We start from the raw sequence: 26439 nt of genomic DNA on the forward strand, positions 1-26439 counted from the left end.
TCCCCAGGGACAGCTCGATCCCAGCCTCGCTCAGCAGGAGGCAGCAGCGGCTTCAGCCACGCTCGGGCGAAGCACAGCTTCCCTCCTCTCGGCCTTCAGTACACACTCCAAGGTTCCGGCACGTATGAGACAGGACCAAGGAGAAAGGCAGGGAGCCTGGGGCTGCCAGGAAGCCTGAAGGTGCCTGGCTGTCAGCTGGGGTAGGGGAAAGTACACAAACTGGCCTTGATTTCTGAACGACAGCTTCCAACGTTAACTGAAGCCAGCAGTTTAGGCACATCCATTGCCTGCAATGGAGACAGCACTGGAATACCCTGTTCGTAAGCAGGAGGACAGGCAGCAGTCTTATCCTTTGAAGTGCTGGGAAGAAGCAGACTGCCATCCTTCATCCCTGCTGCCAATGAGGGAAACCTTTCCACATCAGCTACATCTTCGCCCAGGCCTTTGGACAGGGAAGTATTTGTGCTTCTGCAGTCACACAGCCCCACAAAAGAACCTAAGTCTGTGGAACAGCTTCCCAAAATGCCAGAATACAGAACATTGAGCAGTCCATCCTCCAGGTGTCCTACTGCCAGGATTGTTTCCCACCACAGCAGCAGGCCGCTGGAAACAAAGTGATCAGCTGGGATGAGGTGCATGGAGGACACTCCTCAAATCAGGCGCAGAACCCCGACAGCAGAGCTGACAGCCTGCGCTCAATGCACAGTTTACCTAAGAGGAAAAAAAAACAAAACAAGAAATCAACTTCTCATTTTCCTGACAATATAAGGGTGACAAAACATGATGGAGATCTGGAAGAATAAAAACCTCAAAAAAACAACTGACTTTCAGCAAGACTAAGCAGCCCTTCTAGAACCATTACCACGTACTGATTTAGACTAGCTGAGGCCCCAACCACAGACATCATGCTGGGAAGGGACAGAACAAAGAGCTGAATAGAGAGCCAAGAAGGAAAGCTGCAAGGCTGAGTTCTGATAGCATTATCAGACTGCTCCAAAGAACTATCATCCACTGCCAACAATTCATACAGGGCATGGTACAGCCAGCAGTCACTGCGGATGCTCATTGTCTGAGCCTGACACTCAGACAAAAGCTAAATGTTTGGTGGAATTCACACCTCTAATAGGAGGACTTGCTTTATTTCTATGTTCATATCACTTCCCTTTTCAGAAAATCATCAAGTACCTGAGATCTAAAATGAAATGCATGCACATTACAGCCTACCAGCGAACAGCTCAATCAGGAAGCCGAACACTGGGTACAATAGGGAATAGCAGGATATCAGCTGGAAGAAGAAATCCATTAGATGCATTAACTGCATCTCTGGACAAAAGACGTGATTTAGGTCTGTTAAGAAATGGTACAATAGAAACTACTTAGTATTCCCTACTCACTTAGCCCTCCAGTACCACACACCACCTGCCAATCGCCTTTTGCTCTCCTTCAGTGAGCCTCATGTGGACTGTTAAAGTTGGTGATAATTAACTGACTGATTGCCTGTGAGCCAGAAATCTCTCCTCTCATTACCTACCCAAGAGCTCTGTCCACAAGGACGATTGGAGCAGTCTGGCAGCACTTTGGATGCTGGCCCAAGAAATGCATTCAGTAGCCAGCAGGGGGGGGAGAAGCATGGCTTGCCAGCTGTGTCCTTTCCCTTCAGCTGTTCCAATACCGCAGTGCCACGATGAGCCAGTTTAGCTGAGACAGAGCAGAGCTGAGGCCAAGTCAAGCTGCTCTAACAGAAAACAGCTGCCCCCCAGCCCCTCTGCCTGCTTTCCATAGAGATAACAAAGATGATTAAGCCCTGGCCAGAAGGGCAGAGAAAGTTCACTCTGAGCAAGTGAGGTCAGTCCTTCCACTCTGCACACATGAGCTGAGGAGCCTCCCCTTAACAAAGGGAGGGAGCAGAAGACAGATCAGCAGAGGGATCCATCTGTCTCTGGAAAAGGAAGCCAAGCAATAGCAAGCAGGTAAAAGTTCAGCTTTCAGTGCTACCACAGTCAATTGCTGAAGGGAAAAATACCTGTCTGCTGCCTTCTTAGCCTGGCCTGGGGAACACAGGCGAGCAGCTCTATTTTAGAAATGCTGCAAGGAGCCCTAGCTGTGCTGATCAGCCATCTCTGCCTGACAGCCGCTGCGGTTTCACGTTCCCAAGTGCTCTGTGCAATCAGATGGATGGTTCCGGATGGGAACCAAACCCAGCCCTTAGCTGCTGCCAAACCACTTCCTTCAGCAAGTTCTTTCATGCAACAAAAGCTCCAACAAAGCCCTGGCAACTGCTCTGCAGGGCAGCTCTCAAAATATGGCTCAGAACAGGAACCTGCATTTCTAACAGTCTTCCAACTGGGAAAGCACGAGGCCAGGCTGCGAGGAGCTACAGCAAGTCAGGAGATCAAGAGGAAGCTAAAGGAAAAATGGATGCTGGGTACTAAAATTCCTGATCCTTGCAGCTGGAACAACACAACGTGGCCTAGTGAGAAAAAAAATGTCCCTGAGGACTCACATTTACTGATGTTCTCTATGTCCCCCTGTTCAGTGATGATGTTCAGGAGCCCCTCCATAAGCAGCAGAGCCTTGTGGTACCTCTGTGCACAGTCCTCTCTGTGGTGGAACATCTCATCCAGGGCTGCACACTGCACCTGCAGACAAAAGCCCCACATAGAAGGTCACTCCCACACCAGACCCAGCTTTCCCAGCACAGTTCTGTATCCTCCCTCCCCAAGAGGCTGCACCCAACATCATGAACAAAACCACCCGCTAACACCACCAGCAGAAGTGTTACTGCCTGGTGCGTGCTCTGTGCTAGCCCTGCTCCCTGGCACTGTGCGGTTATTACCATTTGCACAGCATAGTTGAAGATGAGCTTCTCTGCCGTGATGCTGTTGATCCGATCCATGAGTTTCTGTTTGTCCAGGAAGAACCTCTGCAATCTCATGTTGAGGCAGTGGCAGGATGAAACACTGGATTTATAAAGTTCATTGAGCTTTTTCACAACTAGAATAAAGGAAAGAAATGCATTGGGCACCAGCTCCAGTTCCCCCTGTGCCTCCCAACCTCCGTGCACAGGACTCCAAACAAGTAACTTCAAGGCAAGCAGGCTATGTTGAAACTGGCAGCAAAGTACCTGCTGCACCCACGAGGTCTTCTTCCTTTCTTTTGTTGCCCTGACCGATTACAGTCCTGCACATAGCCAACACCTACATGTCTAGTACACCTCAGGCCAGGTCAATTTTTGTTTCCTTCAGTTGTCACAAGACTCAGGGCAGTCTGCACGGTGCAAGGTGTCTCATGCATCACCAGAAGTAACAGACATGCTTGGTACAAAGCTTCTGCGACCTGATGGGTGATGACATGCTGCAAAGAAGTACGTGACTCACATGTGCTAGCTGCTGGAGCTAAGCATGGCTCAGCAGCACTAAGCAAGGGAATCTCTCTCCTGGGACAATGCTGTCCCAGAAAGGAAAGACAACGATGTCTGCTAAAGGTCACCTCCTTTCCTACATCACAGCAGCTAGGGCAGGAAGATTAGGTGACAGAGAGCCAAGAGTCAAGTATGGTTTAAAGGGGTTCGGTGACAACCCAAAAGAGTGTGTAAAGCCAGAAGCTCGAGCCTCGCCAGCTGTATGGATACACAATGTACTGAGTACAAACTCCCACCACCTGATGAGCAGTAACTGCCAGCACGTGTCTGAAACCCCCACAGCGCAGAACTCACTCCCAGGGGGAGGTGAAGGAGCCCTCACCCTGAACCAAGCTACCTCAGCACCCTGCTGAGGGGTGGCCAAGAATGACTTGGTGAAAAGCAAACATTTAATGAAAAATAGAACATTCCCCACAACAACAAAACACAAACAAGTAAAGCAACATCCCCATTTCACTCACTGCCCAAGGATGCTCCGGGCAGCATCTTGTTGCACTTCACCTTTTTTCATGCATAAGTGAAAGAAAGTACACAAGTGCCTTGAGAACTTTCTTGTTCTCACCGTGCCCTATAAAACCTCAAGGGGAACAGTATTTTGTGGGAAGAGAAATAAGAAAAGACAGCCTTATCCTGTTCCCACACATTAACTCTTCCTACAAGTTGCAATTTGCCCTGGAAAGGGAATAATTAATTTGTGTTATGTCAGCCCAAACATGTGGAAGAAGCGTAGCTAAACCTGCCCAGATGCAAACATAGTGCTGTACAACTAGCAACTAAATGACTCCTGTATTATCAGAGTTTTGCTTCCCGTGTTTTTGTTTCATTTGAAAAATCATCATAGCTGAGACGTGTCTCAATTCGCCAAGTAAGCACTTACTGGGACATGCACCGTATAATTAAGTTGGACTGACGTCGAGTACAAATAAGCACCTGAGATAGAGATGTACAAGGAATCAGATAAGATGCATTTCCCTCTCACTGATTAGGACTGAAGATTCTCACGGGGAAATGAGCAGGAACTGAAGACCTGAAGTAAGGGCTGTGAGGGTAAGATTCCTCCCAATAAGCACAGAAAATGCCCTGACAGAAAGGCCTGGCTATGCAAGGGCACACTGAGCAATAAGCCTGAGTGCACACTGCTGGGCGTTCCCATCTCAGCCTCCTCCCTGCATTTGTGATACACTCTTCATTCTTCCATTCCAGGCAAGTTCATTGCACCGTGTGCCCAGCGGCCCCTTACCTTGCTTGACAGTGGAGGAGAGGCACAGCTTGCCAGCCTTGATCTGCTCTATGGCCATCTGCAGGCCTGAGGACAGAAGCTCTGCTACTTTCAGGTACAGCACGAGCTGCTCTGCATAGCTGCAAAGAAAGCATATTGCAATGCAAACCCATCAGCAGGGCAGCAGTACGTGTCCAAAGGATGTCTGGCACAAAGATACACAGGGTGGCAGGGAGGAGCAGCTGACAAGGGAGCTCCAGGCCCTCTGCCCAGCCCTCACCTCCACTCCCGGCTGAGCAGGCTGATCTGGTCGGCCACCACGCTCTCCTGCAGCTGGTACTCAGATGCCACCGAACCGCTCATCTCGCTGGAGCTGCCTTTCAGGGCAGCAATCTCCATCACGTAGTGGACAAAGGCCAACGTGAAGCGGAGGCTGCGCAGGATGTCGGTGTGCTCTTGCTGTTGAAGGGAAAAACAAGGCAGGAGTGAGAAGGGGAAGGCTGCTCACACAGAGCTGTGCCAGCGACTCATCCCAGATGAAAGAGATAACACCTGGGCCTGAAACCTCTCTACACCTCTTCTCTGCGCAAGGAAAACAAACTCAGCACTGAGCCCACACATTGCACCAGTTCCTTCTCCGCATTAAAGGCAGCGAGTGACAGTCTCAAGCCAGGGATTTCCAGGCCAGCCCCTGCAGAAACTGAGAGGCTTGCTTCAAAATGACATGCTCCCTTCCTATGGAGCGTTCACAGCAATTGCAGCCTATTTTGAAAGTCAGACGTGAAGGCTGACAGCACCACTGGCCCAGCTCTGGACCCCAACACATTAATGCTGGTGCAAAACTGAAACTGGCTGTGCATTTCATGAGAGACTGACCACCCCCTACAATACAAAGAGCTGCAAACAGTGTGGCCCATCCTGCACCCAGCCCTCACTTAGCTGTGTCTCCCTCCAGCTGCTCCTGGCCCAGGGCAGGGAGCCCTAGGTGAGGTCCTCCAAAGGGACAGCAAGGACAGCTTTTACCTGCAGCTCCTCCCAGCTGCTGAAGGCAGAGACCTGTAGTATATTGTGTGTACTCCCTGTAGTAAAGCAGCTAATGTGCTTGACTTCCAAATATTTAGAGGAATGTTTCTCTTACAGGTGCTTGGAAAGGCTGCTTCCAATGTGACTTTGAGGGAGCAAAAGCCAACCAAACACACAAACATAAAAAACCATGCTTTACATTTTTCATTCATCAGCTCAGGCACTTGGCTGCTGAAGGAGTTTTGACTATCTGAAACTTTAATCTCTCCTCTACTATCTTGCTATCTGGACAGTCCAGTAAGACAAGGAAGTGTTATCTCCATCTTCCCCTATCTTCTTTAAAAGCAGAGAAGGTACTTGGAGATTAAGTAGCTGCCAAGTCATACAGGAACGTTGTGGCAGAGCAGGAATCTCCTGAGATCTTGCAAACCTCGGTCTCATATCTCTAACCAACATACAGTCCTTCCCCTTTGCTTATGTAGTTAGCTTGTATTAATTACACTGGCATTTCTGGCCTCATTAGGCATCACAAGAGTCTTGCCTTCTAAAGCCATCTCTGCATTATGCCTTTAAAGCACTGCAAAACAAACAGAAACCTGGCATTCAATTTGCCTTGTCTGTATTTCAAGAGACTTTTTCAAAAGATGTAAGAACCACCACCTATCTGAATGCAACAGCTCTGCTCAAAACAACACGGGTGCTTAAACAGCAAGACTTCATTGCCTTGGCAGATCTTTTTTCTGCTGATGCTTCCAGGTTTCCATTCTGGCTGACTCCACAGAGCACAAAGGGGTCTCCAAAAATGCCAAAAAGGTTCAGTGTCAGGAAGGTTTTGTGATGTGTGTGTGAAAGGTTGTGCCCAGCAGAAATTGTGACCAAACCCAAATAGCTCATTACAGACACGAGAAGCTGAACTGAATGGGATTAAGATCAGGCTGATACTTCTTTAGAACCCTCCAGATCCTGAAGAGCAGTGACAGCTGGCAGGGAGCCACACTTCTCAGACCTCACAAAGGCAGGATGCTCAGTTAAATTCGGTACTGTTGTGATGCATCAATGTTTAAGTTCTAGCCCTGTAGCTCTGCAGCTAAGTGAGCAAATTAATGCAATTCAATGGACAATTGACAAAAAATCTGAGCTAAAAATCTGAAGCAGAAGAGCAAACTCACACCCTACAAACAGTGCATGTCTGCAGGTGTCTAAGTGGTTTGTGAAACACCACAAGATTCAGATGCAAAGAGATTTTCCCAGTCCTAGGTGGTCCAAGGAAGCATTACAAATAGAGCTGAATCCATGACTGATTCTGTCTCCCACTTCTCCTGCGAATGGGCAGCCTGACCTACATTTCAACTAGATCTCAGCTACAAAAGCATTTGCTCTGCTTCATCCAGTCTTCAGCCTGCAGAGAAGGGGAGCCTGGCAGCCTTTCAGCTCAGCAATCTGGTTCAGCTGTTCTCGTGCAGAGCGTGCCACATCCCCCTTCCTCCCATCAGTAACACAAGTGTCACGTTTACTTTTTTTCAGACCCTTTCAGCTGAGGCTATATCACTGACTGACCCTCTGAGTGCGTGCAGCAGGCAGGCATCTGATACACCAAGCCACTCAATCTCTCAAGTCAGCTATTACCAACACTCAGCCTTTTAAAAGGGTAAAGGCCCAAAGTTATCCCAGTTCTCTTCAGAAACTCCTGATGCAAAACACACCAGGTGACTGATATTTCCAACCTGCAATTTCAGCTTTTGAAATGGTGAATTTAACTTCATTCATGGGCTGTCTCAGGGACTAAAAAGCTCAACAGCAGGCTCCAAAACCACAGCACTAAGTACATCCTGAATTCCCTGAGCACTGTGCTGCCCAGCTCTCCTGAAGCCAGTTCACACCATCTCTGGAAGTGACTGCACTGGCTGCAAACATGGAGCCACAGAACCTCTGGGTTTGCTTTCCTTTTATTTTCCCCTGTCCTCTGCCCCTAACAAGCCCCCGTGGGGAGACACCTACCTCCATGAGTGTCTCTTCAGGCAGCTCTGGTGCCTCAAATGTAACAGCACCTTCCAGGTTAGCGGTGATAGGATCAGCAAAAGCATATCGGAGACTCGAAGGGCCCTCCAGAGCATCCCCACCAGTTCCCACTGCCAAGTGCCTGCCAGTGAACGAGCCTCCAGAACTGAGAGAGCTGGAAGACCCCACTGAAAAAAAAAAGAAAAATAAAGAAGAAATTACTTAAGATATTAATATCAGGTGAACTCTCTCTTGCCCAGCACAGGGGATACTTGTCGCTGTAGGATCCAGGATCCTGGCTCTGGTAGGAGCCAGCAACAGGTACTCTAAAGGAAGATACGAAGACTCCTGATGCAAAAAAAAACACTCCACATGCAAAATCCTCTGCGACTCAGAAAGATCAGTTTACAAACTCAAGCAAATTTCATGCACCTTCCTGTCTGTCAGTGATTTACGGTGACAATTCCAGAAGCACTCTTTCTTCCCCTCTCAAATCCCTTCTGAATGCTGCCACAATGTCTCAGGCTGAATTTATCATACACCATCGAGATCAGCTTCAGCCTTATCATGGGTCAGCACAGTTTGAATGCTGATTATCTCTGATAAGTGAGGTTTTAACCATAGTTTTAAGACATTTGCCACCTGCATGCAAACCAGGAGAGCTCTGTGTTACATGTACTTCTGCTTCCCTCCCTTTACCAGCAGGAGGTTGGACAGAGCAAGGGATTTCAGCTGAACCACGACCCTAACCTCAGGATTCAGGAGTCTTAAGTACTGTGTTCATCAGACAATTCAATCACCATTGTCTTTTCCCTTTCTTTTCACTTGAATCCACCCTAAGAGTATACTGCACATAAAAGAGGCACACTTCAAAAAGAAGCTTCTGTCTCAGGGTACTGAGACAATACAACACAAAGCACATCTGAGCAACTGATCTGCCTTGATGCTCTGCCTCCTCTCCTCCCAGAGCTCTCTCCTACTTGGCATGCTTCAAAGCTAAGTGGATCATCAAAAACTGGTAAACTATTTCCAGATCTTTCCGAGAAAGGAGAAGACCAACAACACCACATTCTGGATATCCCGTAATTCTGTAGTACTGTTCACAGAAATTGTTATGATGGCTCATGAAAGGGCTCTGTTTCTGTATCTATCAAGTGATCTTACTCATGGATTGTCAATGAACTTGGGGTGTAGAGCTCCAGCTTGCAAAGCTCCCTTCTTTACCATTCACTTGTATGCATTAACTATAACATAGTTATATATATAACATAAGGAGCTATTGCAAAGACCTAACAAACAAAGCTTGTCAAGCAGCATTGCTTTGACTGCCTTTACCCCAAGCTGTGGATGTGTTGTAGGCTTGCTATTCAGTAATCTTCTCTACCAGGAATTCCATCTGAAATGTTAACTGCTCAGCAGATCTTTAAGCACCCAACTATCGCCCCACCAAAAGTGGCACTTGGATTTACTTCCAAATGGCTATTATTCCCTCAAAAGCAACACAGGAAGACTGAATTCTCTATTCATAGCATTTCAGCAGCAGCTAGAGGAGCTAGCCAGGATAGTAGCCCCATTGTGCCATAAGACAGTCAGTCACTTTGTATGAGAGCCCCTGTCCTACAGAGCTCACACTCCAAATAAATGAGACAAAGAAAGGATTATAAACCCAACTTCCCAGACAATAAAGGATCTGAGTGGTTTTAGTTATGATGGAAATCCAAGCCATACCCAGGAACTGAGCCCATATGTCCCCCTAGTCCCAGTCAAGCAGCTTATTCACAGTTGCATCCAAAACTTTAAGAACAGGGTCAACTACATTCAGATGAGGAATGGCCAGGACAAGAACTCAAACCTGTCAAAAATGCAGACAGAAGTACCCAAATATTTTCTTTAACTGATTACACATTCCAGCTCCAAGGCACACAGCCCCAAAAGGGACAATTACTGCAGCCTCAGCTGTTGGCTGATGAGGCCAGAGTGCTGGCATCTTAAAGGATCTGTCAATCAGAACTGCACTTCCCCACTTCCTACTTAAGCAACTCACAGCACAAGTAACACCACTTGTACTTTTGCATACAGAGCCCTTTTATGATGGTGCTCGTGCACTGGAACTGCTTTGCATGAATGGTCACGCTTGCCTTTTATAGCTTATCTGAAAACCATGAGGAAAACCATCAGAATACAGAGCAATCTTTATCTTTGTTGACCTATCAACAACACTGGACCTATGAACAGCTGCAGCATTATTCCTGAAGCAGATAGAAATGAAGTGAAAGGACAGTTTGCTTCTCTTTTCCAGTCCTGGAAACTCTTAGAAGGCATTAGTCCTTGTGCCAGCATGAAGAGTTATTAGCAGTAACTGGGGTTGGCACGAGCCAGTACAAGAACCTCACAGGCACTGAGACCACCGAGCTCTCTCTGAACAGCCTGCTTCCACCACCAGAGTGCAGCAGTAAGGGATACAGCACGCTGCTCTGTCCCCAGATGTTGGAACAGGCAGGTATCAGCCCTTTACCTGAAAACATCCTGGTCCTCGTGGTCTGTGGGGGGGTTGTTCCACTGGGAGGGGATCCAACAGTAAAAATCACTGGGGATGGGCTGGCAGAGCCCCCCGCCCGGCCACCAGAGTGCAGGGTCCCTCCGTAAGCACCTGAGGGAGCTGGGGAGACAGTTGAAAGGTGCAGACTGACATTACAGGAAAGTTAGTCCGAGCACGGTGTGCCTCACCCAGCGGTGTTACAGACTCTCTCAGGAGATGGTGGCTACCAGCACACAGGCCAGTGCTCCCTTTGGAAGCATCCCACGAGAACACGAGTGGGCAGGCAGGCACGGACAGCAGGACGTGAGCCTGGGCAGCACTGCGTGGTGCTGCAGCTGTTCTCCCCTCCTCGCTTCCCAACCTGCACGTGCAGGAAGACCCACCCCTGCACAGTCATTCCCAGTCAAGCTGCCTGGCAAAAAGTCCCCACTTCCACATGATGTCTCATTCAGAAGGGGCCAAGAGAGGAAGCCCTGCCTACAAAAATCACACTGCTAGCCAGCAATTACACAGCATGCGCAAACCCACAAACCTTCGAGTGCTCACCAAAGAAAGCAAGAATCACAACACTCCTCACACACAGCAGTCACTTCCTACAGCAAAAGCCATCAGAAGAGAAGCCTCCCTTTCATAGGAGGCATGCAGGCAAACGCTTTCCTCCCGACACAAGCCCATCCTGCCAGATCTGCCTGGCCTCCCCACCTACCTGCAATTTCCATTGGCTTCTCATTGTTCAGGCTGTCATTGCTGCCAGCTTCTGAGATCTGTGCCCCAAAGGCTGCCTTGAGAAGCAGGTCAGTAAGCCTGCCAGTGCTTAGAGATCTAAAAAGAGAACGTACAAGATGATGCAGAATGTTACCAGTAAGGTATGTGGTTTCAGCTAGTTTGTGCCACTGCTGGTCCACAAACACTACACAGCAAATGGTCCAGAACTGAAATAACCACTGGCCCTATTTCTCTCCTGTTACCTGTAGAAAGTTTATTATTACTGTGACTAACTGCAGTAATGTACAGATTAGTATAATTCTGGTTTGATGGAAGATATGGAAATTAATACAAGAAATATGCAGAGACAGGTAAGAAGAACTTCATGCTAACACCTGAGCATCTTTGTATCCTGCAACACTCACAACAGTCAGTACCTGGCTTTCAAATAGATCTCTGAAGACCTGTCCCTGCTGTCTGATAGACAAGGAACACACTCCTCTCACTTACAACAGGCACACGCTTCAAAACGAACAAAGCACTCATTTGCATAATTGCAGGGAGTCTGGTCTAATAACCAGATCCTTGATCCCCACCTGATGGAACCCTGGGCAGTAACAGTGTAAAGCTGCGAGTAATATTTCATGCCACAAAATCTAGGCCACGGCCACCCCGTAAAGAAAGACTGCTAACAAATCTGCATAACATCTGCTTGCAGCTCAATGCTGCTGGCAGGTGACTGCTGAGTGCTTGCAGATACACGATGATTGAAGTAGCTGACATTTGAGATTTGCTCCATCCATCCCAGGTTAGGGAATGAAAAAGCACTGTGTACAAAGCAGACTACGGCTCACCTGCCCTTGATCTCCTCCACAGGCCTCAACCCCAAGCCAGCCTGCTGGCAGTGGAAATGACCCATCTCCTTCAGATCTGGCAGGGTCTTGTTCCGTGTTGGAGTCATCATAACACCCTGATGGGCCAAGAGAGTGAGGAGGTTCTGGGAACTTGGGGTTTTGGGAAACTCAAAAGGGGACACAGCCTAGGAGAAAGAGAGCACCAAGAGAACTGTCTTAAAAACGAAGGCTCCCTCATCTTTCATTTATTTATCAAAATGAAATTGTACACATAAAAACATGCCTGAAATGAAGAGGCAGAAATCCCAGCCCACACAGCTACTTGCTCCCTATCTCAGAAAGGCTAAAATGAAAGGACAACAAGCTGCTGAAAATTCACTGCAGCTTAACACAAGCACAGAGAAAATGCTGCCCCAGTGCCAGCTTCACATCAGACACTAGGGCTGCCACCCACCCAACTGCCTGCAGTCTCCGCTGGGGATTCCTACTGCACACACACTTGTGTCAAAAGCCACGATGTGCAAATCAACCCTGACACTGCAGTCCACTAATGCGCTTCTGTCCTAATCTGGTCAGCTCCTTTTCATTGCCTGTTTGGAGCCCTGGACCACTGTAAACACTGCTGCCAAGTGAGATCTGTCCACAAAGAACTGGGACACCACCACATTTCACACTGATCATTAAGCAGCCCTTGAAGAACAATGAATAAGTGGTGATAAATCCAGGTCAGAGATCATACAGTGGTTCGCTCCCAGATAACACAACAGCTCAAGCTGTAAGAAACCCGAAAGCAGACTCATTGATTTACCTTTGTAGGGGAGCCCATGATGGTTGGCAACGGGCTCCTCTGCATGAACTCAGACAGCTTTGGTGAGGATCTGAGCTGCCGGCAGTGCTGCAGGCCATGAATCTGCAGAGGTTGGCTGACTGGGGTATGGCCAAAGTGAGCTACTAGAGGATCAGAGTGCTGCTTGGTTATCTTCTGCCTGCAGGAATGCAAATCTGACAAGTTGGGAGCACTGTGGAGCCGGGAGCCCATCCCTCGAGGAGAGTGTTCGGGTGCTGAGGCACCTGGGGGCCCAAACACAGTGACAAACCACATCATTTTCTGGTTCTAAAAGAAAATGTCAGACTGATCACAAGGTTCACTGATAAGACATCCAAGAAGGTAAGATTGTAGCAGGCATCTACAGATCAAGCCCTTCAATTAATGGATAAAGATGGCATTCTGATCAGAGCCATAAAACTTCTATATGCTTGATTGGGTTTTGACTCCACAGGAGGAACAGAAGAAACAACAGGGACATACAAGTTCTTTCCTTTACTGCTGCCCTTATTGAGAAAGAAACTACAAATATCAGCATTCAGCAGCAAGGAGATTAAACATCAGCAAGGCAGACTAAGAGTCTGAGGCTTTGAGATGGTTTTCCTCCACTCAATCCTTTAACTGCAAAGTTCCACATTCAAGTTTCTGTGTCACAAGATCTGTCAGCACTTGAAGATGGACGACAGAATGAGAATGGATCTACCCTGACTCCTACCAGCACACGCAAATCCCAGTGGCCAAATGCTGAAGGAACATACTACGCTCTGAAAGCTCTCAGATTATGGCTCTGGCCTTATCCACAGGAGTAATGAAGGAAAGAAAGCACCGACATACCAGCTGCAGGAGTCCGGCTTCTCACTTCAGCTCCAAGAGAAGAGGGGGTAACAGTCTGGCTGGGCTGCTCTGGGATCGTTCCAACTTTAAGTGAACAGAATCAGAAAGATTATTAGGTATTAGGCTTCCACAGTAAACAACTCTACTCACCACCTGTTTGAAAAAGGGTGGTGCTTATCTTTCCCATAATCTCACCCACGGTTGTATAGTAAAATAAGGAGAAAAGTTCTAGCCGGTACTTGTTTAGCCAAGTTCAGTTTGACTTTACATAAACATTAATTCAGAGGACTAGAGTATGAATATTCAGACTGCTACTTTTCAGTAGGAGCACTGAAGTCTCAAGCCCTCCTAGAGCCAGTCGAAATTCTGCTCTGACAGAAGTTGGATCATGTTCTTCTCACTCCAGCCAAACTGGTGAAGAAGATACTTTGTCCCTAGAAAAGCTCTCTGCAGAGGACAGCAACACATTTCATGCAGACACTAGAACACTGTTTACCTCTCCGGAGGCTGATAGGTGTTTTCTCCTCCATTTTACCAACACCAAAACCCTTGTCAAATACTCTACTGACAAGAGTTACTGGAGAACAAACCATCTGAACTCCCTATTACCTGACAGCTACACATGGTCAAAAGCTCCACTTTATAGGAAAGAGGCGTGTGATTTTATTAGAGCAGTGACATGCCAGTTGTCATCTTACCTTGTGGTGATGGCGTAAATGGCTTGGCACCACCAAAGGAAAGCTTCCTCGAGCTAGGCACAGATCCATGCTCTCCAGGATAAGGAGGGGAAGCACCAGTTTTAGGAAAACCAAGGGGGCTTGTACTGCTCGATCTCCGGACCGTACCAGACCTTGTAGGAAACAAAACACATTACTCCAGATGCTAGTAAAAAGGAGCAAGGAAAACACCATCACAACACACTCAGAACACAGACATGGAGCTTCATGGTTGTTAATCCTAGATCAACATCCCACTGTGCCAGGACTACACAAATATAGACCATGCCCAGAGGAGTTTCTCTTTGAGCTGGAATGGCCCAGCTGCCAAACTCCTGTAACACCTTATGAAACCTCTCCTATGGAGAATTTAAATTAAATTGTTTGTGCCACACATGCAGGAACCTCAGGTATACCTAGCCTAAAAAGAAACAGAGGAAACCAGAAAATGGAGAAAATGAACAGAGCCACACCATCATTCTAGGGAGAGGTAAGATTTGAGTATATTAACTACTTCTCAATTCTTGAACAGTATCACTTCAAGAGCACAGCCCAAATCCTACCTACTGAAATGCCCATCTACTTCTGCACACTCCTTCACCAAGATTCCCATTACACGTCTCTGTATGAAAAAACAGTCTCTTCAACAAATAATTCATTCTACTCTTCATTTGGAAACATCTTTTCCTTTGCTGAAAGGACCTCAGTATCAGCCAGTAGGTGGTGTTCCGGACAGGAATCATTAAATATGTTGAAAAAAAACCCTTTGTGCTCAAGCCACTGAGGGATGCTATCACCAAGGTACCCTGTCTCCCCTCCCAGCAACGCAGCATTAAGCTGCCCATATGCATCTGAACAGAAGGAACAAAGCCATATTGGTTTCAGCAGTATAAGCAGGGCTAACTGCAGTAGAGGCAAAATCATTCTGATGAATTGTCAATAAATCCATTCAACAACACTACCAGGTATACATGTTACTTGATGTCATGTTTCAGGGAAAAAAACAACACCAGTAATAGAGCTAAGAGTGATTTCTTTTCCCTTCTTCCTCCTCAGTCTCACTCCAATCTGTGACTGTTTTTCAGTCAAACAAATCCACACTACATTCACACGCTAGGGAAAAAAAAAAAAAAAAGGAAATCCTTCAAAATTTTAATGTAAAAATCACTTCTGCTCAGGTTGCTCCAGATTCAGAGGCCTAACACTCACTGAGCGCCCTGTCCTGAAGCAAAACTGAAGGCAGAAAAAGGAAACAGACACCTGGACACTCAGTGGCAGAAAGAAGGTATTGACTGCTCTGCCAAGCTTTCAATTCTTCAAAATATCAACCATTCCAGAGGCTAAATATGATCTGCTGTGGACATGCAGAAAGAAAACAGGAGCTGGCTGAAGGAGCTGAAAGATGTGGAATGTCAATACCGCCCTGCAAGCAGATGAGCGGGACAGGTGCTGTGGTCAGAAGTAGGCACACGTAATTATCTCCTGAACACGCAAGATACCTGACCACAAACAAGCTGTGCCACACAGGCATCAGCAGCCAGCCAGCTGACAGTGGTCGATATTTCAGAACCTGAGTGAACGCCAAGGCCTTTAGTCAAATGACTTCCAAACATGACAAGTCATTTGGCTGGAATAACCTGTTTGATACAGCTGATGGAAAAGTGGAATGACATACAAAATGCTTGATGAAATTTTCTCCTTCCATTCATGAAGTATGCCTAATGAATTTGCTGATTAGAGGAAGTGATGATGAGAGATAAATATGGCTTCCTGGGGCAGAAGAAAAACATGACGCCAGAGATTCTGAGGTGATGCTAAAAGCAGAGCATGAATCATCTGATTGGTTCCATTCCTCGAGTTCCTCTGCAGGGATGATGCTAATCACACCATTACACAGTGCTGACTAAAAGGAGCAAAACAGGACAGTTTGATTCTGGACAGGTAGCTGCAGGCTGAGCCTGAACCCAGCAGCCTGTCACAAGCTTTGCAGTGAGAAATACACAGCATGTAGGAAACTGGAAGGAGCTTACACCAAACTGTAATGCATTGAAATAACTGAGCATAGAGCAGTATTAAAGTAACACTGGCATAAAACAAACATCTTTGCTGATCCACACTTCATATCAGCGCTGTGTTTCATTTCTGGTCCACTTCTGCCATACCCTTAATTAAGCTGGTAGAAGCCCAAATTCAGGCTGACACAGGCAAGACCCTACTCCTGACAGGTAAACCTGAACTAACCCATAACCTGTGAACCTTCTCTGCCCTTGGTGTACAAACTCTTCAAGATCCTGTGCAATTCTCCTTCCAACCTGTCTGTGGCCTGGCCTGCCACTGTTAACCCAGATCTCAGAATTGTAGGAACCATCAATTACACATATCAAGAGGCAGAAGCCTGGTGCTACTTGAAGGTACAAGACACTACCCCTGAGCTCGGCTGAAGGCTGACATCCAGCTCTTCCTGAGGCCCCTCACAAAGCATCCTCTGCCTCACAGGCAGGGATTGCTCACGACTTAATCAGACTGCATAACCACATCACCATGTCACTCATGTAAGACGCATCACTGGTGGTGTGATTAGCTACAGGAACCGATTAAGCTCAAGTCAGCTAAGTTTTACATCCCTACCCATTTTAGTTGTTTACCTCAACATTTTTCTTTTATAGAGAAATGTGCCAACGAATGATGGTCTCTGTTTGGATACCAGAACTATATCTGGCACAGGAAAAGCAGTCAGACCCAAGCAGCTTTCAGCCTGCACAAAAGTTGATGGGAGCTGTCCTGCATACACACACGTATACAAAACACACAGTACTTGGCAACAGACACATTTCATTACTGTGACAGACGCTGGAAACTTAAAGAGGTACAGAGAAAAACGATAAAAGAACCCCAAGATGTAAGAGAGTGTAACTCACTGACGTGAGCCCTCCTCCCCAGCCCCAGCACTCACCGAGGAGAGGAGTACTGGTGGGGAGACTGCAGGTTCTGCTCTATGCGACGGTAGTTATGAATCTGCGTTGGAACCGGGATGGGCACAGAGTGTCCGTACTTGCTGCTGGAAAACTGACCTGGCCGGCTGCGAAAGGAGACAACGACTCTAGTAAGGGGTGGACCTTCAGGCAGGTAATTGGAGGTATTATAAGGCAACCACACACAGGGAGTGCCCTTTTGCTCCTGTCAGGCTGTGGGTTTATCCTGGGGGGCAGTTCAAAGCTATAAGAATGGGAAGTGGCACGGCACACCTGCTGAAAGCAGGCACCTTTCTTCCAACAGGATTCCCACCCACAGTTAAAACATACACCCAAGTGCACCGCTCCCTTCAGGAACATGGGAGCCCTGTTATTTCAGGACACAACTGGCCCAGATTCCTACAGCCTCAGATCCACAGCCAAAGAGCACAAAACTGAACGAAGGCTGAACGCTTGTGGCTCATACAGGATTCCACCAAAGACTTTGGTGCCAAGAGGCACTGCTGCAGCAGTGCTATTTCCATGAAAGCCTTAAGATACCTTGAAGGAAACACATTTCTGGTGTGTATCAGTGTATTTATTTGCAAGCTAGCTGCAGGGTGAAGAAAGCAACTCATGAAATAAATCCAGGGGACAGGAGCCATTATCTCTATGCCCATCAAGGTCAGCAAGAATATCACCTACACAGAATGGGCCCATTCTGCAAACTTCAGACTTCTTTCCATTTCCATCCAAGCAGGTTAACAAGCTCACGTCTGGCATCTATTCCCTCAGGTTACAGTTTCTCTGTTACTCTTAACCTGTATACAACTCCATAAAAAGCACGCCCCACAAAACCCATGTAAACACCACATTTAACTAAGTAGCTGCCTAAAGTCTTTTCCCAAAGGCTCCAGTATTCTTGGACTAATTGCCATGGCAATGTTATTTACAACTGCCAACACCAATTGCAGGGTGGCTGCACAATTACAGAAAGATCTTATTGGTAATGAACACTTCTACATTCTCCTGTGTTGTCAGTGCACAACACACACCTGCACGTGCCCCTCAGAAGCAGGAGGCATCACTTCAGGTCTAACTCTCAGAAAGGAAGTGTATTACATGAGGTAAAGATGAAAAGAGACACGTAATCCAGCAGGAACATACATATGTGCATATGGGAAGAGAGAAGAATCTGTGTCTCGTTTGGCAGTTCAGAAACACTCTATCAGCAGAATTTCTTTTTTGGGAATGTCAGCAGTACTTTGTGGCTCATGGTGATAGCGTCCAACAAAGCTGATCTGCAGGATTGTGACTGCAGTCCTCTGCACTGTGCACATGCTGGCACTTGCAGCCAATCAGCTGAAACAAGAAGTGATTTTCATCTCTCTCCCTTTCTCAACAGGTCTCTTTCTAAAAATCTTTTAAATCATACATATTCTTCCTTTGTTCTTATTTCCCTCACCAGAGGACAGAACCATCTACTATCTGCCTCTGAAAGAGGACATGGAAGCCTTGATTCCTCTTGGTGCATACAGTAAAATAAAGGCATTCAAGGTTTCTGACTGCTGAGCGGCAAAGTGAGGTTTTGTTGTCACTGCTTTGCATCAACATAAGACGTGGAGTCAGACAGACACAGTGAACAGCTTTAACCAACAAATCTGAGGACTGATGTCAGACTTTGTGCGCATCCTGACTTCCAACATAAATTTCAAACACTGTCTCTTCAATCTGCCCAAAATCCTTTAAGGGAAAAGAAGATTTGGGGTGAAAGGATTCTCACAATCTCCAAAGGTCATGCAATGTCCTACAGGAACCAGATGTCCTACACAAGGTGCAAGCTGGAAAAGAAAGCACCCAAATTAACTGACAGACTAAATCTGCTAATTGGCCTCAAGCCTTAAAGACTGCAATTGACCATAAATTTGCAAAGACAAAGAGATAAACCTGAAACAGGGAGTTTAATTACTTGGCAGTAATTAAAAGCTCTTTGAAATGGCATTAATCCATTGGTATGGGATACATAAAGGAAGTTTGTTTAGACTTATTAAAGATGTTAAACATGGAAGCTCCTCTTTTTTTTTGAAGAGCCTTTTTAAAAAAGCTCAACTGTCAGCATATTTTAATTATGCCTAATCCCAACAAGGAGAGCTGCTCTACAGTATATCGTGATATCTGAGGAAAGCCCATTGCTGGCCACAGATTCTGCTTTCTGTCCTACTTGGACCACATCCAAGCACAGCTTGCTAGCCTAGAGCCACACATGAAAAGGGAGAACTGCTGCCTGAGGGAAAGGCAGAGGGAGAGAAAAACAGGAGTTCTCTGAACCACTGAAGCCACACGAGGAACCAGCGGGCCACGTGAAATGTATGGTGAAGAGCACTGAAAGTCACACAAATAATCAGGGCACAGCTGGGTGGCAGCAGTTCGAACATCAGGCTTTGCACTGCACTCAGGGTGGCTGCTGCAGAATTTATTCACTCATGTTTTATTCCTCATCCTGGGCAGGTTAGGAGGCAACGCCTCAGTGTTTCTTTAAAGCAGACAAAAAAGTGGGAAGGAGCTCTAGAGGGTGTGGTATCTGCTCCACAGCAGGTGCAGGAATGAGCAGAAAAGACAGAAAAGCAGAAATACAGCCATTGGCAGTGACTTTCCACCCTGTGATCCACCAGAATATGGGTCCAGTTCGGTGAAGGGAAGGCAGTGATTGAAGCGAACTTCCATGAATTTCTGCTCACTGCCTTCCAGAAACAAGGCCAAATCCTTTAATAAGGACTGATCCCCAGAATGCAAAGGAATCAGTTTATTCAGAATAAGCTGTTAAAAAGCTTACCAGGTAATGCATAAGAAGCCTCATGCAATTACACTCCACACTGTGGTATATGTCTGCCAATTAATCTGATCACGTCAGCAAGGCTTTGAGCTATACTCTTTTCTATTTGTATGCTTTCAGGCTATGTTTTGTCATTTTCTGGGCTCTGTTTATGTGACAAGCATGTTCAACAACACAGACTGGGACTACATTTTCTTTTCTAGTAAGATTTTAGGGGCTTCCTCCTCCCTGAGTGTGAATTCCCTTCCAACTCTCCTCCCCCAACAGTCGCCATATAGACAAATAGAAGATGAAGGATGTCCTGCTTCTCCAACAGACAAGAACGAGGTGGGATGCAAACCTGCCAGCTCCTTGTAAACTAAGTACATACCCTAAAGATTCAAGCTCTTAAGTTTATGGGATCACGTTCCACAGACCAGGGAAGTTTCTCCTAAGTTGTTCTTGTCACCCTTTAATTAAAAGAGAGATGTGGATCTTGCTCTACACACCAACACCTCTTCCCATCCTGGAAGTCAATGGGAGTTTAAATAATCAAAGGTTAATAGTCACCACAGAACAGTCCTTACCTGGAGGGGCTAGGAGAACTGCTATAAGGGGGAGAAGGAGATGGTGTCCTTCCCTGGCTTTCCAAGCCAGCTGAAGTAACCAGAGAACTCCTGAAAAAAAAAGGATAGAACAAGCTGTCAGATATCCATGAAACATCCCTGCTTCCCCCTGCAGAACACAGAACAGAGCTGCGTGTGCCCAGCACCCTCTGCTGAGTCTAATAATAGGAGCCCTGGATCTGTCATGCTGCCCCACATACACTCCAATATTCAAGTGCCACATTGATCACCTGGCAGTTGGTGACTGCATTTTTCTTATGCCATTTTAACCAGGATAAATACTCGCTTACAGCAAATGAATTGCATTTTAGTCCTAATGGATGAGAAAGCTAACCATAAACGAGCTGTGTTCACACTAGCATAAACACTTCAACAATTTCAGTTGCCTTGGGGCTCTTACCCACTGTACATCAGGCTGTCTTGGATTGGCTTCCCTCCTGCAGCCTCTGCAGTCATATCACCTGAGGAACAAGGGAGAGAAGAAACATTAGTGACCGCATCCCCAAAAAAGAGCAGCTGAGATTTGGGGCAGACTTTCCTGCTCCTCCAAGATCTGCCAAGTTGCCTCTCTAGTTAAAGATTTGACAGATCCATGCAGGCTGAAACTTAAGTTTGTGGATGTTGCTGATCCTCATGCCATGGGTGAAATCACAGCACTCATCACCATGTCCCAACTCAGCAAACTATCACACACATGGCCAAGATTGAACAACATCCTGGTGAAGTACTTATACATAAACATACTTAGTTCTGCAGCTGAACTGGAGCTGTGGCCCCTGTCCATATTTCATGCATTTCCTATCAAAGCATACACACACAGAGGTACTAATAACAAATTCCAAGATATCTGAAGAAAAATCCAACACCTCTTTTTTTTTTCCCCCCTTATAAATGTTTCAAGTATAAAATCCAGTTTGGCAGTTGAAATCTTGCCTTTCTCTGTGCTGCTGAGTGAAACTGAAGATAGGATGATACGGGAACATCTTCTGGGAGACGAAGACACTTCCCCGTGAGCCTACTTATCTCTTTTTCCAATTGGATTTCCAGGTTCAATCTCTTACCGAATTCCCCAAATAACCTTTACTCTCATATCCTATCTCTGAAGATAATTACTAAATGTCCTGTGAAATTAACAAGCCAGCCAGATGTCTCTTGCAACTTAACAACTAGAACATTCCTGCTACTCAGTTGAAACTAACAGCTTTAATCAATGTTTCAACTGTCTATTAAATACCTTTAGGACCCACATCCCCCTCTCCTCAGAATGCCTGCAATTTCCAGAAGCCAACTTACTTGAGAACTGTGCTGGGACCATAACGAAGTCATCAGTGTCACAGGATGAATTCTTACTGCTGCTTCCAGCAGAGTCCTTCGATCCATGCAGAAATCCGGGGGAATCCTGGGTAGGAGATGCTAACGCCTTCTCTTGCAGCTGCTGCTGCATCTCTCCAAGAGACTGCTAATTCAAGAAGAAAACAAACACTGGCTTCAGCACAGCTACCTCATCACTATGCTGGATCCTTTAAATCGAGCTGCACAAGGCTACAGACAGCATTTCTCTCGTAAACCAGGGCTGGTAGCTTGCCAGAGGCAGATGTTCAGTTCACCGAAAAGGAACAGCCTTTAATGTCGGTGTCAGAACTGTGCATCTTTTGTTATACAAAACATAGTACCAGCATGTCTGAGGCACCTCAGATAAGAAAAATTCACTTCAGGTACTGCAGCCCTTAGCTTCTGCTAAAGCTTTCTGGATCAACAGTGCATCTGATACCAACTCAATCTGGTGAGGCTGAGAAATAGGAAAGCTTTCAGAGCTTCAGATTTTATTTCTTAATTTTAATATTACACATTGCATATCTACTCACAAACACATACACGAGTGTCTGCACTTTTGGGACAGCCTTGTTTTGCTGTATGGATGCCGAAGAGTTAATTTAGACCTGAAGAAGGCCAAGTATTCTGCAGATGAACACCATCCCACCCTCACAGGCACAACAGGGTCTAGACAGCCCTATTTCCTCTTCATCCAAAAGAAGGATGCTCCACAATCCTCACTTCTGACAGACAGACAGATGGAGTAGGCTGGATGGTTTAAGAACTGCCCACTGTGCATAGCACAGACAATCTTCATCCTAATGCTTGTTTTTTTCACGAGAAAGGATCTGAACCAGCTTTTTCTTGAGCACTGTTTGCTCATAAAGCCTGTCCTGCCATCCCTACAAGGACTGACTCTCACTGCACATGCAGTATACACAAGCAGAAGGAATTTCCCAGCTGTCAAAGCTCTTTTCCATGTAACACGCTAGCCCTGCCCTGCAGACATGGCATTTTTCACATGCTGAGCCAGCACACCTCTGTCAGCAAAACTTCCAAATACAGACCAGGATGGGAGCAGTTTACTTTTAACATGGAGATCCCATAGTATGGCAGCAAATCTGCACTGCTCCCTGAACCAGAAAAGTTTAAGGGAAGAGAGTCTGTTTTTGATACTATCCACCCACTTCTGGAGCCTTGTGGCCAAGGAGCACCCCAGCCAACAACTTTTCTGCCTGGGCTGCAGGGGCTGACAACACGGGCAGGGACACAATTGTGTGACATTCAGAGAACAGACCTTCCCTCTCCATGCAGCCCGCATCACGAGAATGTACATCAGCTTCACGTTGAGCCCCTACACCTTTCCCACACCAGCAGATAAAATATTTTCCACAAATGCAGAAAGGAAGCCTCAGTCACAGCTGAGAAGCCTTGGCCTGGGGAAACCTCAGCAAAAAAGCAAAAAAGCAGCAGTGTCAGGGAGAAGACAAGAACATTCAGGCCTCCTTCCTACCCATCACACCACCAGCTCAAAGTCAAAAGGCAGCTTCCACCAGCAGCCTCCAGACACAAGCTTTCAGTTCAGCAAGCTGGAGGAATGTCACTACATTGGTCAGTTCATGTCCCACCCTTCAAGATAGTTCTCGTAATTTCAGGTAACCAGAGAGAAAGTTGTCAGCTCAGATAAACCCTCAGGAAACCAGCAGACTGTGGCTGGCCTGGTGTGAGCTAACAGCCTTGCTGAGTGTCTCTCTGTGGGGCTGGGAATGCTGGTCAGGAAGGAGGAGGGTCCTCTGTCAACAAAAAAGGGTCGATATGCTGTCAAGTTGCAGACACTCTGCTTGAGAACAGAGAACTTGCAGCCAAATAAGCAGTGCTATGCCCTGAATTAATGACTTTTTTTGGTCCCAAAGAGCTTTCTATCTCTGCCAACACGAGCCATATTAACACCAACTCCTTTCACAAAGGCTTTTCACGTAATAGGCAATAACACTTTGAAATATTTCTTGTGGAGAGAAAGACAACATTCAGAATCCAAAGTATGAGCAGAGTGGAAAAGACAGTGCACCAAACCCAGGCAGAATTAAGGTTTTCTGTAACTCACATCAGACGACAGCAAAAGCAGAGGCTGCATTTCAAAGAAGCAAGAAGCCTGCAAACACAAGTGGTGCATCCACTGAGATGTACTTACGGGAGGTGACGCCAGGTGGGAAGTAGAAGAGCTGCTGGAGGAACTACCAGAGCCCGAACTGGGATAAGAAGGCATTGGCACAGAAGCAGCTAAAAATAAGGGAAAAAGAGAAAGAAAAAAAAGATAGATCAACACAAAATAAGTTATCAACATAAGATGAGTCAATACTAAAATGTCTTTTTCATCTTCTTTACATCAGGTTTATCTCATGTATGAACTAAAGGAGAACAGCAGAAAAATTGTATTTGGTTCAGGGCTGAGACTTGCATCCATCCACTCCTCCACACGCTATTTCACTGTTACAGCTCTTAGGGTGGAACTTCTCCAAACATCCAACCAAGATCAAATTTGACTGTGCAACCATTTTGGTAGTTGAGTGACTTCAAACAGAGATCAGATGGGACTAGTAAATAAGAAGAACATGCTGCTTTGCTTTTCTTCCCTTGTGCTGGCAGAGGATTACTATCCTGTGCCATTTTCTACCTTTTTTGACTCCGTGCTTGTCAATGCTAGGAGGAGCAATAATACCTAAAAGAACACTTCTGTCTGAAGTAGAACTCTGTCATTTTTTGCATTAACTACTGCAAAGTTCTAGCCAACAGAGTAGAGTAATAAACCAACAACTCTCAGCAATTGTTGAAACACTGTTCTTGTGATAAAAGCATGGGAAAACAATCATTCTAATAAAAAGCTTTGTAAGATCTTCCCATTTAGCCTATCAAAGAGGGTTAAAGGATGACAAGATCAGTATCTTCTAGCACAAAGAGAACCACTTAGAGGCTGGACTCCTTGGCCTGACAGATATGTAACAAACTCTATCAACGGGAAAACAAAGCCAAAAAAGGGCAGAGTTATTAACTGGCACAAGGTCATGGTGCTCTTCTCCCTCTACTTGTTAACATTAACAAAAACTGAATGTTTAAGTTGTACTGCAAACAGAAACTGATTCGGAGCATGGGGCCTTGTGCAATTGAAGCCCCAGCTGCTGCAGTGATGCACACATACAGGTGCCTTCCTCAGTGCATTAGAATACACACCACAACACTGCATGGTAGAACCACGATGAATGAAATCTTTCTAAAGCTTTATAAGAGTCCTTTTTTTTTTTTAACCCCCTGCATTTATCCCATGTTTGGTTTGCATCCTGCAACAGAATGTTAAAGCACACAGCCCTGGATCCTGTACAGGAGCAAGCACTGCAGTGCCCTGAAGATGGACGCTCTGGGAGGTCGGTCAAGAGCTTGGCATGGAGAGCTACACCACCCATATCCCCTTCCAGCTCCCTGGGCTTCCAGCACAGCTGCCTCACACTCCCCACGTTCAGGGAACACACACAGAGGTCTGGGAACTTGCCTGCAAAACAGAGAGCCCTGTCCTGCCCACACCACACCACCTCTGAGCTCACACGCTCCCACAGAGGAATCCCTGGGACCTTTCTCAACTATTTAATACCAAAAACCATAGGAGAATCTCCCCATTTTTATCCTGCCAGCTGCTCTAGATCAGCTTACCCCTGCACAGACAGACCCTCCCACTAATCTGTTTTTGAACTGCATCCAGGTGTACCCACTGTAAAACTCGTAGCACTGTTTGTTTTTCCTGGAATTGGTATTTTCATTAGAGTCATATCAGTTCTCTCTCAAGGTCCCTTCCACTCTAATTTTGGTTTTGTGTTTATTATTGATTTAAACCTGGCTGGAATTGAGACTTTTCTAATTCTGTCTGCTTGCTTTGGCCAGCTTTCCATTAATCTAGAAAGACAGACAAGTAGGAAGACTTCACTACCAACTGAAACTGACATTGAAATTGTATGTGTTCAAAGCCCAACCTTTAGATACAGCATTTTTAATCACGTTCTCATTTTAAACTCAGCAAGCTCCCCAAATCCACACTAATACCTTGAGGTCAAATACAAAAGGTCCTGATACTAAAAATGGACTTTCAATCCATGCATCTCTGCCTTCCATACACATGTTGGTACATTTTTTCCACATAAGGCACATAGGGCAGCTTGAAAGCACAACACTTGCTTCCATCTCCTCCACACACCCAGGCACTCCCAGTTTAAAATTAAAAAGGGTGCAAACACTTGGCTCATCATGTTTTCGGCTCAAGTCTGAATGTGGGGAATGTTAACACGAATGGTAGGCCCCCACCCAAATCCAGAAATTGATGGGTTGTAACTGTAATGTAAATAAGTCTGTTTTCATAATTGTCCTCTCCAACTTGTTCCAGCAACAAAGCAGTCATCGTGTACGTTGGTTGGATATCCAACGCCAACTGGTTTCTGAACTAGAGAGTGAGGAGCCACAAAGACAAGCCTGTGCTCCAGCTGTGTGGATCCTGACACCAGATCTTACCCCTGCAAAAATCCCTGCTGGCACATCATCCTACAAGACACTTGGCTGCC

The 26439-nt window shown here is 46.3% G+C and overlaps 1 protein-coding gene across 3 annotated transcripts in view; it reads right to left on the minus strand.

The window, feature by feature from the left end:
• ULK1 (unc-51 like autophagy activating kinase 1) overlaps positions 1-26439 on the minus strand; it is a 69439-nt gene continuing 43000 nt past the window's right edge. The window contains exons 12-28 of one of the 3 annotated variants that reach the window (XM_065739114.1): positions 24030-24118; positions 21818-21983; positions 20925-20985; positions 20486-20575; positions 17089-17214; positions 14118-14269; positions 13420-13503; positions 12568-12830; positions 11760-11944; positions 10907-11022; positions 10177-10320; positions 7662-7849; positions 4921-5099; positions 4662-4780; positions 2837-2994; positions 2504-2639; positions 1-711 (exon numbers count right to left, since the gene is read on the minus strand). In XM_065739114.1, coding sequence (XP_065595186.1) covers positions 656-711; positions 2504-2639; positions 2837-2994; positions 4662-4780; positions 4921-5099; positions 7662-7849; positions 10177-10320; positions 10907-11022; positions 11760-11944; positions 12568-12830; positions 13420-13503; positions 14118-14269; positions 17089-17214; positions 20486-20575; positions 20925-20985; positions 21818-21983; positions 24030-24118 — 2312 coding nt within the window. In that variant the 3' untranslated portion in view covers positions 1-655. The remainder of the gene's footprint in view (positions 712-2503; positions 2640-2836; positions 2995-4661; positions 4781-4920; positions 5100-7661; positions 7850-10176; positions 10321-10906; positions 11023-11759; positions 11945-12567; positions 12831-13419; positions 13504-14117; positions 14270-17088; positions 17215-20485; positions 20576-20924; positions 20986-21817; positions 21984-24029; positions 24119-26439) is intronic. The other 2 variants (XM_065739112.1, XM_065739113.1) reach the window with 2 other exon arrangements.

The sequence above is a fragment of the Cyrtonyx montezumae genome, unplaced genomic scaffold (assembly GCF_038088225.1).
Source record: "Cyrtonyx montezumae isolate F1298 unplaced genomic scaffold, pur_monq_1.0 scaffold_23, whole genome shotgun sequence".
In the NCBI taxonomy this organism is placed as follows: Eukaryota; Metazoa; Chordata; class Aves; order Galliformes; family Odontophoridae; genus Cyrtonyx; species Cyrtonyx montezumae.